Below are 16,271 nucleotides of genomic sequence, written 5' to 3'. Positions count from 1 at the left end.
TTCAGTCTGATTTTCCGATTTGTCAAGATCACTTTGAATTCTAGGTCCCATCCTTCAGAGCACGCGCTGTCCCTCCCAGACTGGTGTCACCTGCGGAGTTGGACTGAATGATCTTTTCCAGCCTAAATGATTCTGTGTTTTAATAACAGGGATTATCAGTGTTTGAGCGGTACAGATATGATGTTGTCTGTGCTACCGACTGTCACAAACCAGAGGCTGCATTTGAAATACATCTTTGAAATATTCCCTCTATTCATAACAGTCTCTGTATATACGATGACTATTTAAGATAACAGAGATTAAATCCATTTCTTTTCCCCCTCCACAGATGTGAAGCCGTCTAATATGCTGGTGAACACGCGGGGCCAGGTGAAGCTGTGTGACTTTGGGGTTAGCACGCAGGTAATTCTCCCCTTAGATACCCACCCGCTCTCTTTCGGGTGTCAAAATCACCTGGCTGCCAGACAGCCAGCCCCACGGCAAGCCCCCCTCTGCTGGGACAGCCCCATTCAGCTTTAATCTCCGGGCGACTTTTCTTCATCTGAATATGATTGTTCATTGTTTAATGACAGTAAAAACTGCTGATATTGTAATTACTACTTACGAATAGCAAACTTCATTGATATGCAGCTTTGATATGAAAGCGTTTTGGCCAGACAAAAGGGAGGGCAGAACGAGGGACGTGTCTGGGGAGCCCAACTGGCCCACAATAAAAATTAATATTGGGAGCAACAATAGTAGTGGGCTTTTACAATGTGCAGCACAAATTTTAATTAATTTCCATTTTGGGCCTCCCTGGAGAACTTCTCTGGTAGTGACCCGTGAGCTTGCTGTGCTGTTGATTTGAATTTCAGCACCTTTACTCTCAGCCAAACATGAGGACCAAAGAGAAGGTCAGCCTTGTATTATAAGTTGTCAGAATCTGTTGTCCCTCCAGCGTATTTAGTGCTCATTGCATTCAAGTGATGAATGTGGCTTTATTCACATCTTGAGCCAGCTGACTGAAAAATGAGCCCCTTCCATCCTACTTCAAATTGACTTTTTATATCAGACTGGTTTGGGGTACTAAAGCGATAAGCATCCTGTTTAACGGAATTGTTTAAGGTTATCTGCCATAAACCGTAATGCAGCGCTTGTTTAAATTGGAACTCTCGTTCTGAACAAAAGAGAGATTTAATCATTTTTAATGCCTTTGCAGATAAATTTGTTCCCTTTTACATAATTTTTAGTTGATTTATAGGAATGATGATTGTAGGTTAAATGAGGAATAATTGCCCATTTTATTTCCACATTATCTTTATATTGTTCTAACAGACTGTTTTGTCTCCTAGCTGGTGAATTCTATAGCCAAGACGTATGTTGGAACAAATGCTTATATGGCGGTAAGTGGATTTATGCAGGAATAACATTTAAATAGAAGTATTTGTCCACAGGCTTGTTCTGTGTAATGCAGGGTATTTCCTAACTCAGTTCACAAACTTCATCTCTCCCTATCCTCAGCATAAGCAATGTCTTACCTGTGCGTGTCACAAAACATCTCCCTATTGCTGTCTCGCAGACCTGCTCCCTTCCTATTTAAACTGACAGAAGGGGATTGAGAGCAGAGAGAAGGGAGAGATCGTTGCTGCTGAGGGTGGGGAGAGCCTGGCGCAGGCTGCCCCGAGAGGTGGGAGCAGCCCCATCGCTGGCCCCATGGCAGGGCAGGGTGGCCCTTTGGGGTCCGGGCCACCCTGTGCGGGGGCAGATGTCCCCGCTCCCTGCAGGGGGGTGGGCTGGGGGCGCCCGGCTTGCAGGTCAGGTTGGCCCTTGGGGCTCTGAGCCCCCTGCTCTGGGTGCAGATGTCCCTGCTCCCTGCAGGGGGTTGCACTGGGTGAGCTTGGAAGGCCCCTTCCCACCCAAAGTGTTTTGTGAACATTCTATCTGTGCCCATTTACCAGCGCTGTGACAACTGATAGGGCAAAGGAGTATCGGAAAAGTGTGTCTGTCATGCTTTGAGTTGCCTTTGCTGTCTTGCATCAGCTGGGCACAAACTAAAAAGCCAGTTAAACGTTTAAAACCCAGTTTTCCCTAGATAGCTCGCAGCCCCTTGCAGCCCACTGGCAGTCTGATACTGTCCAGTGTGGGAGCTGTGCTCTGATCCTGCGGTTTAGTGAAGCATTTAAACCTGTGCTGACGTCTCATGGGCTTCTTGATACCACAGCACCTTGGTGGGGGTTTCCCATGAGAAGCTGCCACAGAAACTTGAAGCTAAAGTATTTGGACTAAGAATATTAGGGCATTAAATTGCCTGTTGTGTGATGTTCCTACCACACATGTCAAGTCATCACGTTTCCCTTTTCTGTATGAATTTTGGTCAGAATGCTTGTTGGGATGAGATTACTGTTGTGCTGTTTCTGCACGTTAAACCGTAAATTCCCATCATTTCTGGATGAAGGTAACACATTGCTGTAGGTGTATCGTGGGGGGAACGCTGCTGCTGGTAGCTAGGGTGGGAGGCTGGGGGATAGCTGACCCAAACTGGTGCGTGGGGTTCACATCATTAATATGGTGCTGCCAGCCCATCTCTAAGTAACTACAAAAGTTAAGGTGTATTTTCCATTAGATCGATGTGACTCATTTTAGTTTTCCGTTCAATGGAGGGAAACACATAAATTCTTCAGTTTAGAGCAGTATATTAACCATTGCCTTTTGTTTTTGACCATTAAAATTCTTCTAGCAAACTACTTCTGTCGTAATATTAATAAGGAAAAAAAAGTGTTCAGCTTGTTTAAAAAAAAAACTGTAAACAATACAAAGTGTTTTTTCAAACCTCAGGAAAGAGAAAATCCATGACCTTGAATCGCTTTCAGGTATTTTTTCTTACTTTCTTGTCAGAAGAAAGCAGACCAGGGTGTCCATTTATTTGCTAAGTGCTTTTCAAGTCAAGGCGGACTCATTATGTGGCTTCTGAAACACTCGTGTCACCATCCTAGAAAGACTTGGGCTATCCTGTGTCATCGGAATGTTACGTGCAGAAAAGGGTTTGAATAAAAAAATCTGGTTCTTATGGATTCCCACTTTGGCCCCTGAGCCTGCTGATTTTTCTGCCTCCATTTTCTAAAAGAACTGGAATGTGGCGATTCAGGCAAATAAACAGCTTCAGATCAATCAACTTTTCCAACTCAGCTCTTGGAGCAGTCTTAAGCAGGTCTGAGAATTAAATTGTATTGTGCTTTTAGTGTCCAAATCAAGATTACTGTTCCCTTTCCCAGGTGTACATTAAATAAATTACTTTTTTTTCCTTACTGTTTACGGGTGACTGTGATGCATTCATCTATTAATTGAAAAAGAGGCGTTTAAGCTGAAACGTACTTGATGTGATTTCTTGGGTTAATATTGTTTCGCTGGCTGAATGAGTCATTTGTCGTCATCAAATTTATAGTCTAGTCATCAAAAAATAATGAAGGTCATAAGCTTTGGTTTGTCTGCTACTGCAGTGAATTTTGAACTCAACCATTAAAAAAATGGAGGACTTGGTTTAAAATACAGAAGCAAAAAAGCTATTGGATATTGAAATTAAAATTTCCACAAAAATACATTTTCTGTAGTTATTTTAGCACTACTTTGTACAGAAAAAAAATTCTGGATGCAAAAAGTAAGCAGTTGTAGAATTTTTTTAGGGAGAATACTTCTGAGCTGGGTACCCTTCGGTGATCTCTGTGTTGGACACTTTACACGTGTCTTAGTTTACCTTCTTTTCCATCCTCTTACATCCATGTGACCAGCCCTTTCATTCAGATGTGCAAGTGATTTTGTTTCATTCGAACGATTTACTTGCCACTCTCTTCTCTGAGTATTCAATTTCTAAACATAAGTCGCTGTTTAAAACTTGAGCTGTTAGACTGGGCGAATAAAGAATTTCCATGGGTGCTAGCACCTTGCCAGGGGTGCAGTGTCTCCCAGTAACAAGCCAGGCTGAGCTGGGATAGCTGGTGCCGTGTCCTGTTCTCAAGGTAGATGTATCTGTACAGACCTATTTTTGGTTGCGTATCTGCATCTTTATGAGCATCTTTAAAAGGATGCTTAAAAATCGTGTCCCCGTATGATGCTGCTGCAAACGTTTTGAAGATGCTGACCAAGGCTAATGAAGACTTGCCTTAATGGATTCGAAAAATAAAGAAATAAGATTTTTTAATCACTGTTCAGCCCAAAATAAACGAGGCTCAGTCAGAAAGGTGTTGCTCCAGTTACATTCTGGGTGGATTTTTAGGTTGTGGCGGTCGGGGAAGGTTGTCCTTAAAGAGACCGCGGGCAGCACTGTGTGTTTTACTTAATGTTCTCGCTGCGATAAAAGCTCTTGACCTGGGATTAGCGGTGCAGAGTAAACACCCGCAAACACGTCGGGCTGGCACTAATTTGGGAGTTTGTTTTCTAAGAAAGGTCTCTGGATTATTAAAGACAGCCGGTGCTTCGTAGGCGGTTGGGCTAGACAGGTGCATTAACAGCACAGTGGGGAGAGGAGTCTCGTGGAGCCTTTTATTGTTACATTTCATGCTGTACTTGACCTTGGAAATGCTTAAATTGTAGCTTTCAAGTAAAAACTAGCAGTTATATTTTACAGCATTCTATTTCATGAGGCATTAAACTTGCTATTAATAGTTTTGAGTGAAGCCTTTCTTTCTACAGGTCAAAAATGAAATTAAAAAATATATAATATAAAATTGCCAGCATGTGACTTCATTGATTCTTTTGGCTTCAATAACTTTGCTTTTTAAACCATGGCTACTCCCCAACCCCTTGACTCAACATCAGGAGTCTGTTTTCTGTGCGCACCTTGCTGCTGTGCCTGAGCTTCCCAGTACAGACCAGCGCGCTCGCACAACTGGACCTTGCTCCTCGCTGCACCACGTACAAGCCATTGGCTTTTTTTTTTGTTTTGTTGGATAAACCAGCCCCAACAAATGCTAAAGCCAACTTTGCAAGTGACCACAAACCTGAGCAGAACTGAGTCCTTTGCTCTCGCAGAAGAGGTAAAAATAAACAAATCACAGCTGAAGAGTGGATTTGCTCTCTGCCGGTTTAGCTGGGGAGTGTGAAGCCTCTTTGCATTTCCTCAGTTGGTTTGTTTGCCCCGGGCTAGCTGTTGAGGGCTAGGTACGCGTGGTTGTTTGCTGGGCTCAAGAAGATGTTTCTTTCTGTCCCTTTGCAGCCTGAGCGGATTTCAGGAGAACAGTATGGAATTCATTCAGACGTCTGGAGTCTCGGGATTTCCTTCATGGAGGTATGCAAATATCTATTGTTTTCACGTGCACGTTGCAAGAATTAAATCTTAACATCAAAATATTTTAATGGAGTCTTGGCCTTCTCTGTTAACTATTGCTGAATTTCTCGGCTGTATTTAGAATGGGTTCGTTCTTACTGCGTTCCATTTGGTTAGATACAAAGAGCCTCTCTAAGAGCCATGTAAAAGTCTTAAATTCCACCTGTGAGGAGGAAGCGGGGCTGAGACATGGATGCCTCTGCATCCTTTTGACACCTCTGTGACTGGAGATGACAGTATTACTGCCTCTCCACGGGCCAGGACAGACTGGGTTGTTACGAGAGTTAAAATAGCATTACGCAGGTTGGAGGTTTGAGCCTTGCAAAATCTTCTCAGAAATATCTGCACGATGGTCTGATCTGTGATTCAGTGAAGCATTTGAACTGAAGTGGTCACAAGGGCTTTTAGAAAGATTTCTCACAGAGTTTCTAGCAGGAGAAAGTCCAAAATGAAGCAGCTCAAAGAGAACGCGGTCATCAGGGCAGTCGTTCAGGACCACGCTTTCTGCAGGTTAGTCAGAACAAGGTCATTTTGTTTGGGGGAAAAAGGGTTGTTTCTTTCAGCTTAGGGTTCATCAGGTGTTTGAAGAAACAAATAAATTTCAATGACTTAATGAAAAACAGGTGATTGTTTATAGGAAGGATAATCTAGAGTGTCGAAGTCCAGTAGAAATGCCTGTGTTATGATAACATCTTGCTCAGTACAATCAGATCTGGCTTGGTCTGGTCTGGGAGAGGGGACAGGTAGCTCTGGTGTGGTGACAGCAGGGTGTGTTTACATAGCCTTGATCGCTCTGGTCTGGGCTTGGAACAGTTGTTTCTTCCTTTCGAAACAGTTCGCTCAAACTACTGATGACTTGCATATAATAAATAAATCTCTTGGTGAAGCACAGCTGCAGTTTTAGCAGAAGATCAGACAGAAGGTCAGTAGTTTTGCTCTGGCCCTCTGCATCCAGGCAAATTCTGACATGTTGTAGCTTGAAAGTTAACTGAGATGATTGTTACGCTTTCAAATGAAAAATTCTTTGCCAAATTAGTCTTAACCAAAATGAAGGTCCTTACTGCTGAATCTTTGCGTTCAGATCTTGAAAACCTTCTCCAGAGTCTGACTGGAGCTGACTCTGAATGACAACGATGACATACTTTAACGTGTCACAGGGGATGTGGTTCTCTTAATCAGTTTTACTGGGAATTTTAATGGTTTGTGAAGCCGCAGAGCACTCACGGTTTGGGGAGAGATACAGAACAATGGATCTGGCCAGCGAAGGGCTAAAACGAGGTCGTGTGGCGTTACGGTTTGATTGTGGTGTGCTTCCTGACTGACAGTGGAGCAGTGCTATAAATGCAGAAGCATTTACCAGTTCCTTTGCTGAATAAAAAATGCGTTGTGATGGGCAGCAGCAATCTAATGATTTACCACGTAGACCAAAATATTTGGAGTTTAGCTCAGGGTTATTAGTAGGCAACCAGTCTGGTCATGAATTTGATTTGAAGGGTGAAGTTCATATTATATTAGAAAAACTCCTCTAATTTGCATTTCCTCTCCTCTTTTAAACCTTCTCAACTTTTTTTCCCCTCTCTCCATTTCCACGAATGTCGTCTGAAGAAAAACCAATTTGGTTCTATGTGCTCTGTTAATTGGTATGTCACCTGGTCCTCTGAGACCTCTCTTCAACATGATCGCTGGTTTATTGAAGTGGTTTGAGTGATGTGTTAAATGATGAAAGCAAGGACAGTGGCTTAGAAAAGTGTCTCAGAAAAGGTGAAGAAGATGCTCAAAGAGCCACACAAGGTCACTGTCATTAAAGTAACACTGTATTGGCGTGGGGATTGGTAGTGGAGACACCCAGGCTCTTGGTGACAGAACTGTTAAAAAGGGAAGTTAGCGTTTGCTGTAGGATTCTCAAATACTCTCCATTTAGTCCAATCCCTTCAACTGTTAATTTAAAAGAAAGAGCACGTGATCCCAAGTTAGCAAGGGCTGTTCTGATGTACGATAATATAAAATAACAGCTAAGAAAAGCTTCTCCTTTTCTTTAATATTCTTCCGAGCCTTTAAAATGTCTTGAATTTCTTTGCTGCAAATCTATGTGTAATGAGAAACCAAACTGTTGCTTTTGAAGGTTAAGAAAACTGCCCCCAAAAATTTGCTAGTAGAGCATGGAAAGTATTAGATGTGGGTACCCCTGAAGTTCGGAGAGATGGTGAGAGTTCTTGTTCCTTTTGAAGTGAGAGGTGTGTGAGGGTGCTCAATCTTCCCTTTGCCAAAAATAAAAAATAATTTTAAAATAAATTAAAGAAGAAATGCTCATAGCATTTTTATTATAGTTATTATTTCTGGTTTTGAGTTCTCATTTCTTCAGGATTTTTTGAAGTGAATTGAATTTAATACATAATCTGTGAAACTGTTCGGAAGGGTTTCATCGCAAAGAGTTTGCGTGTTTTCATGAGGATTTTAGATGTTTTATTTAAGAGCTCTTGGGTTGACAAAGCAAGTTCAATTTAAACGAATGACGTTGCTGTCACTACGCTGAAGACGGTGTCAGCATTTTCTTTTATAAAAGCCATTTTTCAGGGGTTTATAACTCAGTCATAAAATACACTGCAGGCTGACCGGGCTGGCACTGAGCGCTCTGCATGCTCTGGGTCCATCCAGTCTCCCTTCGAGAGCTCTGCGCTGCACAGGAGGGTAAAGTAAATTGCCTTATGTCCCCTGTTGCTCTCCGGTATGACTCTCATCCTACCTTGCATGGCTGCTCTCCGAAAGTGACCTTCAAAGCATCCGAAATGGGCTGAGATATATCTTGTTGGGTTTTGATGGGCATCATTCTTGTCAGGGGTTCCTTTTTGCGGAGATGTTTGAGGAGTAGGTGTGCCTTCAGCTGAGCCACTTCTCCTGGGATGAAAGATGCGGTAAGGTACAAGAATCATGGAATCACAGAATGGTTTGGGTTGGAAAGGACCTTAAAGGTCATCTAGTTCCAGCCCACCTGCCATGAGTGAAGAAGTTGGGCCAGAAGAGCTTTGCTGGAACCCCGTAGGGCTGGTGTGTTCTCAGGTCCTCCTGTTTCCACAGCGGGTAGCTTCGTGGTTTCCCCCTGGGTTTTACCACCTCAAAGCTACCTGCTGAGGACCAGCATGTCATGCAGAGATGATAGGTGAGGAGAAAGGTGTTTTGGGAAGGGAATGGAATAGAGTTGTGATCCAAGCTGTTCACTGAGGCACGACTTCTTTGCCAGAAGATCCAGGGCTCCCTTTATCTACAGGTAGAACTGGTGTTATACTGAAATGCAGGAAATGGAAGTGATTTGCTTATGCTACAGACTGAGAAAGTTTTGGAAGCAGAATATGAGCTCATGATAACTTTTTGCACCTCTTTGTGTATCACATCCTAGTCTCTACTTTCCACTGACCTTTGCTGAGAGAAACAGTTAAGTTTTTGTGTGTCAGGCCTCCTTTTAAAATTAACTTTTCTTGCAAAGGTTACTGCTGTTCTCTCCGTCAGGGAAAGGAGTTTGTACGCCAGTTTTAATGTTAACACAAGTTCTTAAAACTCCCCAAACGAGAATTTTAAGTCTTCAGTCAGCAGAGTTCTCTGTTATGTGTATATTTGCAAGAGCTTTCAAGGGCTGCTAGTTGTTTGTGATGTTTGTGTTAAGATGCTGTTTTAAGCAATGTTCCAAGCAGCTGTGTGGCAGATCATCATCAGTTGCATTCCCTCATCCAGGAACACCAGTGTATATCCAGCAGACGTGCCTTGTGTCACGTGTTTCAGGGGTTAACACTGATTGCACGCAGTGTCAGCACTGTGGAGTCTTGGATTCATCAGCACACTTGGGTTGGGAGCACAGCTGGAGATGTAAGAGCTCGCTCACAAAGACCACAAAGGCGAAGTGGAGGAACACGTTTGAAGAGGGTGCTACAAGAGGAGCAGCTCTGCTTTAAGATGATTCTCTTAAAGCACTTCAGTCTTCAAGATGTTTCACTGCGTATAACTGATGTAAAGACTCTACGTGTATGCAGTCTGGTCAAGGAGAGGAGGTGTCAGAAGCATTCTGTCTGAGGAGTCTGAATTATGTGATCCAGTTGCTTATTGTCAGCTTTGAAGGGATAATGGTTCAAGATCAAGATTGTGACCTGATCTGCAGGAAGTTCTGCAGACCACGATTTTGTCTTCTGCAGGATTTCGTGTTGTGGTTGGTCTTTCATCCATTTTACACCCTTACCTAAAGAGCAGCAGGTGGACAGATGTGGGGGTGGAATTCCAAGACCCGAAACTTGGTGGCACAACATAGTTTCTGTAGTGGCACTGCAGACTTGGTGAAGGTTTGGTAGGAAGGGTACAATGATGTTAGGCAGCTGTGAATGTCTGCGTGGCTGCTGGAAGGAGACACAGACCATGCGGTGACCTGCAGCGTCAAAAGCCACGCTGAGCAGTGGCAGGAGGAATATTAATTAAAATAGCCTCTTAGAAGGTGGCAAGGGTCAAGCTTAAAAGGAAAATGAGAATTTGCATTTAATCTCCATGCGGAGCAGGAGGCTTCATACTGGCTGAACTGAGGTGTCCCCCATCAAGTGACAGTTCTTACTGGGCTTGTCCTTGCTTTTTGTGCTCTTGGAATGTGCAGGGTTTATTATGCTTGTTTAAAACTGGAGAGACTGGGAAAGGCCTTGCCATGGTGCTGGTGGAGCCACTGAGAACAGCTCGTAGGAGAAGACATGAGGTCACCATTAGGCAAAGGTGAAGAGCATGACTCCCCTGTTCCTGCTCTGAGAATCCAAGAAGTTCTTAAGTTACTGCACTGGGTGGGTCCGGACACATTTCAGTAGATGCAGTGTGATGGGTCTTAAATGACTCTCTTTTTTTCCCCTTTTTTTTCCCTTACTGATTTCCAACCTTCTCTAAAGTAATGAAACCGAGCATCACTTCTGTTCCCAGCCATCGAATAATGAGCAATAAACCAGGTGTTTACTTTTTCTCTCCAAATCGCTCTAAATACTACTCATATTAGAGAAAACTTCAGCCAGGTGTTTCTGAAGATGCTGGAGTGCCACCTCTGAGGGCTGACATCATCCCCTGCTGAGAGAGGAGCCTCAGGCAGTGCCGGTTTCTGTGGCCCCAGCCCTGGGCCAGACCCTTCCTGGAAAGGAACCAATTTTATGGAGAAAATGTTTCATTTCTGGCCTTTTTTTGGTTTTCTGAAGTACGGCTGGGAGCAGACGCGTGCCAGGAGCCCTTGGGTCTTGCAACTTGGACCATGTTGAATTGCGTGGGTGTGATTGTTTAGTAACAGATATCATTCATTGAGGGTTGAGGAAAACAAGCAAATAAAAAAAGCACTTTTTTGCAATGATCCTCAGCTTGTTTCTCAGTATTTTGAAGGACTGCACATGGTGTGATGTCTGGGACTTGGATGGAAGAATCCTTGCAGGCTTTGCTCAGCCATTGGGAGTGGTGATATGCTCGATAACTTGGATGGTTCCTATTGTATTTAGGTAGCTTTAATAATTCCATACAGAATGATACATTTCAGAAACTTGTTCTTAGGAAAAAGCTGGCCCAGATTTCTGTTATTTTTATTTCTCCAAGCAGTGGCTGTTAGCTCCGTTTCCTCCTCTGCCATCTTCAGCGGCCACTGGGATGAAGACAATGTCCAGCTCCATCACGATCTTTGTGGTAGCGGAATGAGAAGTGAAGGTAGCAGTGCCTGAGGGTTGGGTCATGAATTAATAATTGCTGTGTGGAGGGGGAGGCCCGTCAGAATAGCTGAAGACGGGGAAGTTGCCTCGCAGAGTGCTATCAATCACTCAGTGACCATAACTTCCAGTAATTAGTGTATTTTATGGGCCTTTGCTTCAGTGACTCGGAAGCACATATGCTCCACTCACAGCTAAACTTAGCCAGGGTAATATTCCAGGATGATTTATCCGCTTGCTGCGCTGGGATGTAACCCTATATTAGGGGAAGATTGTGAACTAAGCTGCAATAAAGTGTAAGTTTAGGTACAGTTTGCGCAGGTTGAGACCTCAATGTATCATGTTCCTCGGCAATTGCTCTTAGGCCACGGCGGGCAGTCCACGCGGCGGTGAAATAAATAATACAGTCCTCTACCTGAGCCCGTGGGTGAGCGGGCAATTACGGCCGTGGCGTGTCCGTAATGTACGGGGTTGTATAATACAGATAAACATTCCCTGTTCTCTGTAGCATAGCTCTTCCCACTTCTAAAAAGTCAAAAATTCAGAGATGTCTGTCAGTCAAGTCCGCCCTTCCCGGTTATTTAATGGGTTTGTAATGGCAGACAAACCCTCTTGTGCCAGCAGGGATGGAGAACGGCTGAAGCTGAGCTGCGTTTCCACCGGCACAACCAAATCCAACATTTCTTTTACTGTAGGTGCTGATTCTAACTCCAGCAAACACGACAAGCAGGGAGCCTCTCTGCTCAAACAAGTAGCCTCATTAATCTTTATGGACCATTCGTGTGAGTTTTGCCCTTGACATTTTCTGTGGATTGCCCCTGAAAGCCCGTGTCCCACCTTTTTCCCTTTAGAAAAGGCGCTGCTATTCTGAGCAACACCTTTGAAGCCGTAGCGGTAAAAGCCTGGTAATAGAAGGGATTTGTGGCGGGGAAGAAATGTGCAATTTAATCATGATTGTCTGCAGTCTGTAGTTTGCAGTGCATTTACTATAGCTCATATTTAAAAGAAGGCAAAGTGAAACTAATTATCTTTAATTAAGGTGAATTAGGCTTTGATTTTTAATATATTTTATGTAGAGAGAGCTCGAACTCATCTGCTCAAGCCAAGGAATGTCCCAAAGGTTATTAGGGCATATTTCTGTTGGGCCTGACGGTATTAGTAATAACCTTCCTCCTCCTAGTGCTAGACATGAACAAATATGTCACTTCATCAGTCTCTGTTACCCGCGCTTATGCCCCTCCGCAGGGGTCGCAGATTCCACAAGTTATCAGCTAATGGCGTTATACATTAAAAATTGAAGCTTTCCTCACTCTGAGGCCTTTCAAGGCTTTGTTCTTAAGCCCCAGACACTTCGGAGTGCAGCTGCAAACTATAGGCAGAAGATTAAATTAATTTGTAACTCTTTTTTCGTCCTGCATTACTAAATCCTGCACATTTAATTGAAACCCTACTTCAAGATGCTTTGTGTTTCTGTTCTTCTTTGTTGTCAGTTTAACCTCAGAAGCACTTTAATGCTGGTAAATTGCTGTTATATCCTTTTGGATTTTTTTTTTAAACCGTGCAATAAGAGGACAGTGGAATTGATATTAGAAGGAAAGAAAAATCTTAGAGTAGTTTTTGAGGTATTTAATATTTATGGAAGTCCATACCCCGCGGAGTTCCAGGTGATTTTAAACCGTCTGTCTAGGAATGTGTAAATTGGTCTTGGAACGGGATTCCACCTTGGGAATTTTATGGTATCCAGTAGTTAAGTCTGATTTTTAAAGTTTCCCGTGTCTGAGTGTTCCAAAGTGGCGGCTGCTTTTCCATCAAATGAAGGTTTAACGGCAGTGCACAATCTAAATGCAAAATCCTTAGATGGAAATTTAATTGTGTAAAATGTGCACAAGGTAATTAAGAACAAATTTTAGAACAATTCAGACTATAAAGTCCTCCTTCAGCTAGATCACTAGCGATATCCTAAGTGCTTATTTTCAATTTGCAGTTATGCTGAGAAACATGGAATGTGTCTAAATTAAGAATAAAAACATCCCGTGCTTTTCAGTATAACTGTAAATTAAAAAACAACTTGCACAACATAGACGATAATCTAAGTGGGAGACTCAGTTGGCTGAGTGTCCTCCAAATACGTTGTGAACCTCCTTCCCTCAGTCGCTTTCCGAAATGGGCACGGAGCACGCTGCAGCTCTGGTTCTTGGTGACGATATACAGGCAGGCGAGTAACGAGCGATTCGTTAGTGATCATTTCTGGATTTCCATTTTCAGTTCCAAAATTGTTAATCACATTATTTCAACATGTCCATTTGATTTTGTGGTCTCCTCCCTGCCCATTAACTGTGTGTGTTGGAGAACAGGTTAGCGCTGCCACTGCAGCTGCCTGCCTCCTGTTCCTTTTGCCTCCCCTTGTCTGTTTTTAGATGTAGTCTGATAAAAATCAGCGCATCATTTGTCAGGACCTCGCTGAACAGCAGAAGAGCGTTGTAAGTGCTCTGATGGCTAAGAAAGTAATAGTTAAAAAAAAAAAACAACACCCACACCACACACCCTCCCAAAAAACCCCTACAGAGTCATACAGAAATACTGTCTTTTTGTTGTAATGCCTTAAAAACAAAATTACAGCGTCCGAGTTTCACCGTGTGAGCGCAGAGATGAGTTGCTGATAGTGTATTCGTTCGAAGTTCACTTTTTTGTGTGTCCTGCATGGGGCCTGTGCTGCAGATGTTTACGTTACTCCTGGAGACAGATGATGGAGAGTACGAACATCCCTTCAGAGGAGCATTAATCTGTTTGTTTTGGGGGATTTTCTTCTTTTCTTTAACTGCGACGCTATTTATAAATCTAAATCTACATACAGAGGTCATTGGTTGGCTGAACTTAAACCATTTTACTTAGTAAATTTAATTAAGAAAATACAGTGCAACTCATAAGCAAATGAGTTTTTTCCTAGTTTTAAACCAAACCACCCTCTTGAGTGCTGATTGCCTTGCTCGACCCCTGGTGATATAGAAACAGGCAAAATTAAAAAGGACATTAAAGCTTCATTAAATCTGAAACACATTTAGTACAGTGACATATCTGCAGGCTATTTCAGGGAAGATTACATACTCTTTGGTAAGTTTCTTAATTTATAATACCTTGACAATCTTGCAGGGAGGTAACAACTCCGGCTAGATGAATTGAGTGATGGTTCAGGGCCATGCAGCACTGGCACGTGGGCTGTCCATGGCTGTGTTGCTTTGCAGTTCTCAGGCAAGGAGCAGCTTCACTCAGAAACTCGCTCCTGGTTTTTAACAGCCCTTGAAGAACTCGATCCTGATGCATTCTGGATGCCTCTAAGCTCATTTATACACCCCGTACTTGGCGGGAAACTGCTCTTTCCCCAATTATTCTGCTGCTTGTGGAGCCCCTGCCGAGGCATGTGGTGGTCTGGGAGAGGAATCACCAGTGAGAATGGAAATGCTTAGCTTGAAGTCGTCATCACGGCAGCGGCCGTTTTTCTGCTTAAATAAGATCTGCAGAATGATGCCCCGTGCTTAGAGCCATAATCATCACCTTGTTCTGCAGTGGGATAACTGTCACCTTCCTCCAAGCTCGAAGCTATTGTAAGGACTATTCTTAGGTCAGTAGTCATTGGAAAAATCGGGATTTCTTCCACTTCTGTTCATGGAAAAGTGTTTATTTCTAGGCATTTATAGGCCATCACAGCAGCAGTGCTTCACAAGATCTCAGGCAGGTTCTTGATACTTAAAGGTTCCGCCCAAAGGAAGAGAAGATGAAAAAAGGGAATGGTTTAGTAGCTTCTGGTCTGTAAGACTGAGCGTAACAGAAAACATAGGGTCTTTGCCTAACTCTTCAGCAGAGTATTTCAAAGGCTGCTGTCAGAGAGCAACTGGAGAGAGCTGGGGGAAGCTGTGAGCCAGACACGAAGTGACAGGTCGGTTTGTTACGAGGACGAATTTGCTTCGAAGAGAAGCACCACCCTCAGCGCTGCACCGCAAACCAAACTGAAAGGCAGAGTTCACCCCAAAGAGCTGAGTCTTAATGGCAATCCTGGAAGACAAAGCACAGAAGAAACCCAGAGGAGGAAGACTTTAAGCTGGCTTAAAGTCTATCACTTTGGAAAACCTGGAGAGACCTGTCACCTTTGTGTTGGTCCCTATTCCAGTGTCTCTCGTAAGCCTGATTTGTTCTGCTTCTGTTGGTCTTCCAAACCAACAAATTCAATGGTCACCCACTGGAAGTCTACGAGCAGATCACAACTTTCAGAGAGAGGAGCGGCACAGCCTCAGAAAAACTGCGCGTGCGGGGATCCTTAGGTGACCCCTTGCTGATACAGCAGACTGTAATGACTCCTCCTCTGTCATTATGCAAACTCCCGCTAATGAGAGGTTTAGGAAGGATTGAGGTGATTTTTTAGTGACACATGGAAATGGAGATAGGCAGTTCCTAGAACTGGTGTGTCTGTGAGGCCAGGAAGTGTTACGAGATACTGTACAAACCGAGTAGCCCCTTTGGAACCCACTTGATATGTCTGTACGTTTTCAGGACTAATACTATCTTGATACTGCGAAATCTGAAGAGTAGTCACCAGAAGAATCGTTTCATCTCCTTGGGTTTCTCTTGCATGCCTCTCTTACACAAACGCCTCTAGACACTCTCTGCCTTTTAAATGTCTTTCCTCTGAGGATCTGGAAGAAACTCACTAGTACGATACGAGGGTTGGACAGCAGCTGGAACTGCAGAAAAGACACCAGCTCTGCTCTGGTTGCTTCTACTCGTGCTGTCAGCTGCTTCTTACTACCTTCCCATGACCTTCTTCCTGAACTGGTGAGGCTCAAGTTTGCCTACTGGTTTTTGCCCTGTCACTTCCCCATGTTGCTACAGCTCCGTCTGTGCCATATTGTTCCCACTTTGGATAGCTCTGTGCTGCCAGCCAGGCTGAAATTTCATCAGGGGTTAGCACAGCTGCCTGCGCTGCAATCTGGCTGGTCGAGTAACCACGGCTCCGGGGAGCTCAGATATCAGCAGCAGTACCGCTGTCGTGAGCAGCTCTCGCCCAGCACCGACGTGTGGTTTAGCATCTGCAGTACGTGACACGATGGCTTAGACCTTCAGCAATGATGCTGGTACTCAGTCTGGTGTGAATACACCCCGTTGATCACTCAGCGGTGCATCCATGACCTTTCTGGTAGCCCTCCTTCTGGAGGTTGGTAAGGGGAGAATTCCCACAGGTTAACCAGACAACCGGAGAGTAGGGAAGCTCGGCTGTTAAGTGT

The 16,271-nt window shown here is 43.8% G+C and overlaps 1 protein-coding gene across 1 annotated transcript in view; it reads left to right on the top strand.

The window, feature by feature from the left end:
- Nucleotides 1-328: 328 nt before the first annotated feature.
- Nucleotides 329-16,271, top strand: part of MAP2K5 (mitogen-activated protein kinase kinase 5) — a gene marked incomplete at its 5' end in the record, with an annotated part of 65,742 nt that continues 49,799 nt past the window's right edge. Inside the window, 3 exons of the mRNA XM_010143437.1 lie at nucleotides 329-402; nucleotides 1,332-1,382; nucleotides 5,189-5,260. Of these exons, the coding sequence (XP_010141739.1) occupies nucleotides 329-402; nucleotides 1,332-1,382; nucleotides 5,189-5,260 (197 nt within the window). The remainder of the gene's footprint in view (nucleotides 403-1,331; nucleotides 1,383-5,188; nucleotides 5,261-16,271) is intronic.

The sequence above is a fragment of the Buceros rhinoceros genome, unplaced genomic scaffold, assembly GCF_000710305.1.
Source record: "Buceros rhinoceros silvestris isolate BGI_N320 unplaced genomic scaffold, ASM71030v1 scaffold29229, whole genome shotgun sequence".
NCBI classification, from domain to species: Eukaryota; Metazoa; Chordata; class Aves; order Bucerotiformes; family Bucerotidae; genus Buceros; species Buceros rhinoceros.
This window is presented reverse-complemented; position numbering and strand designations above follow the sequence as displayed.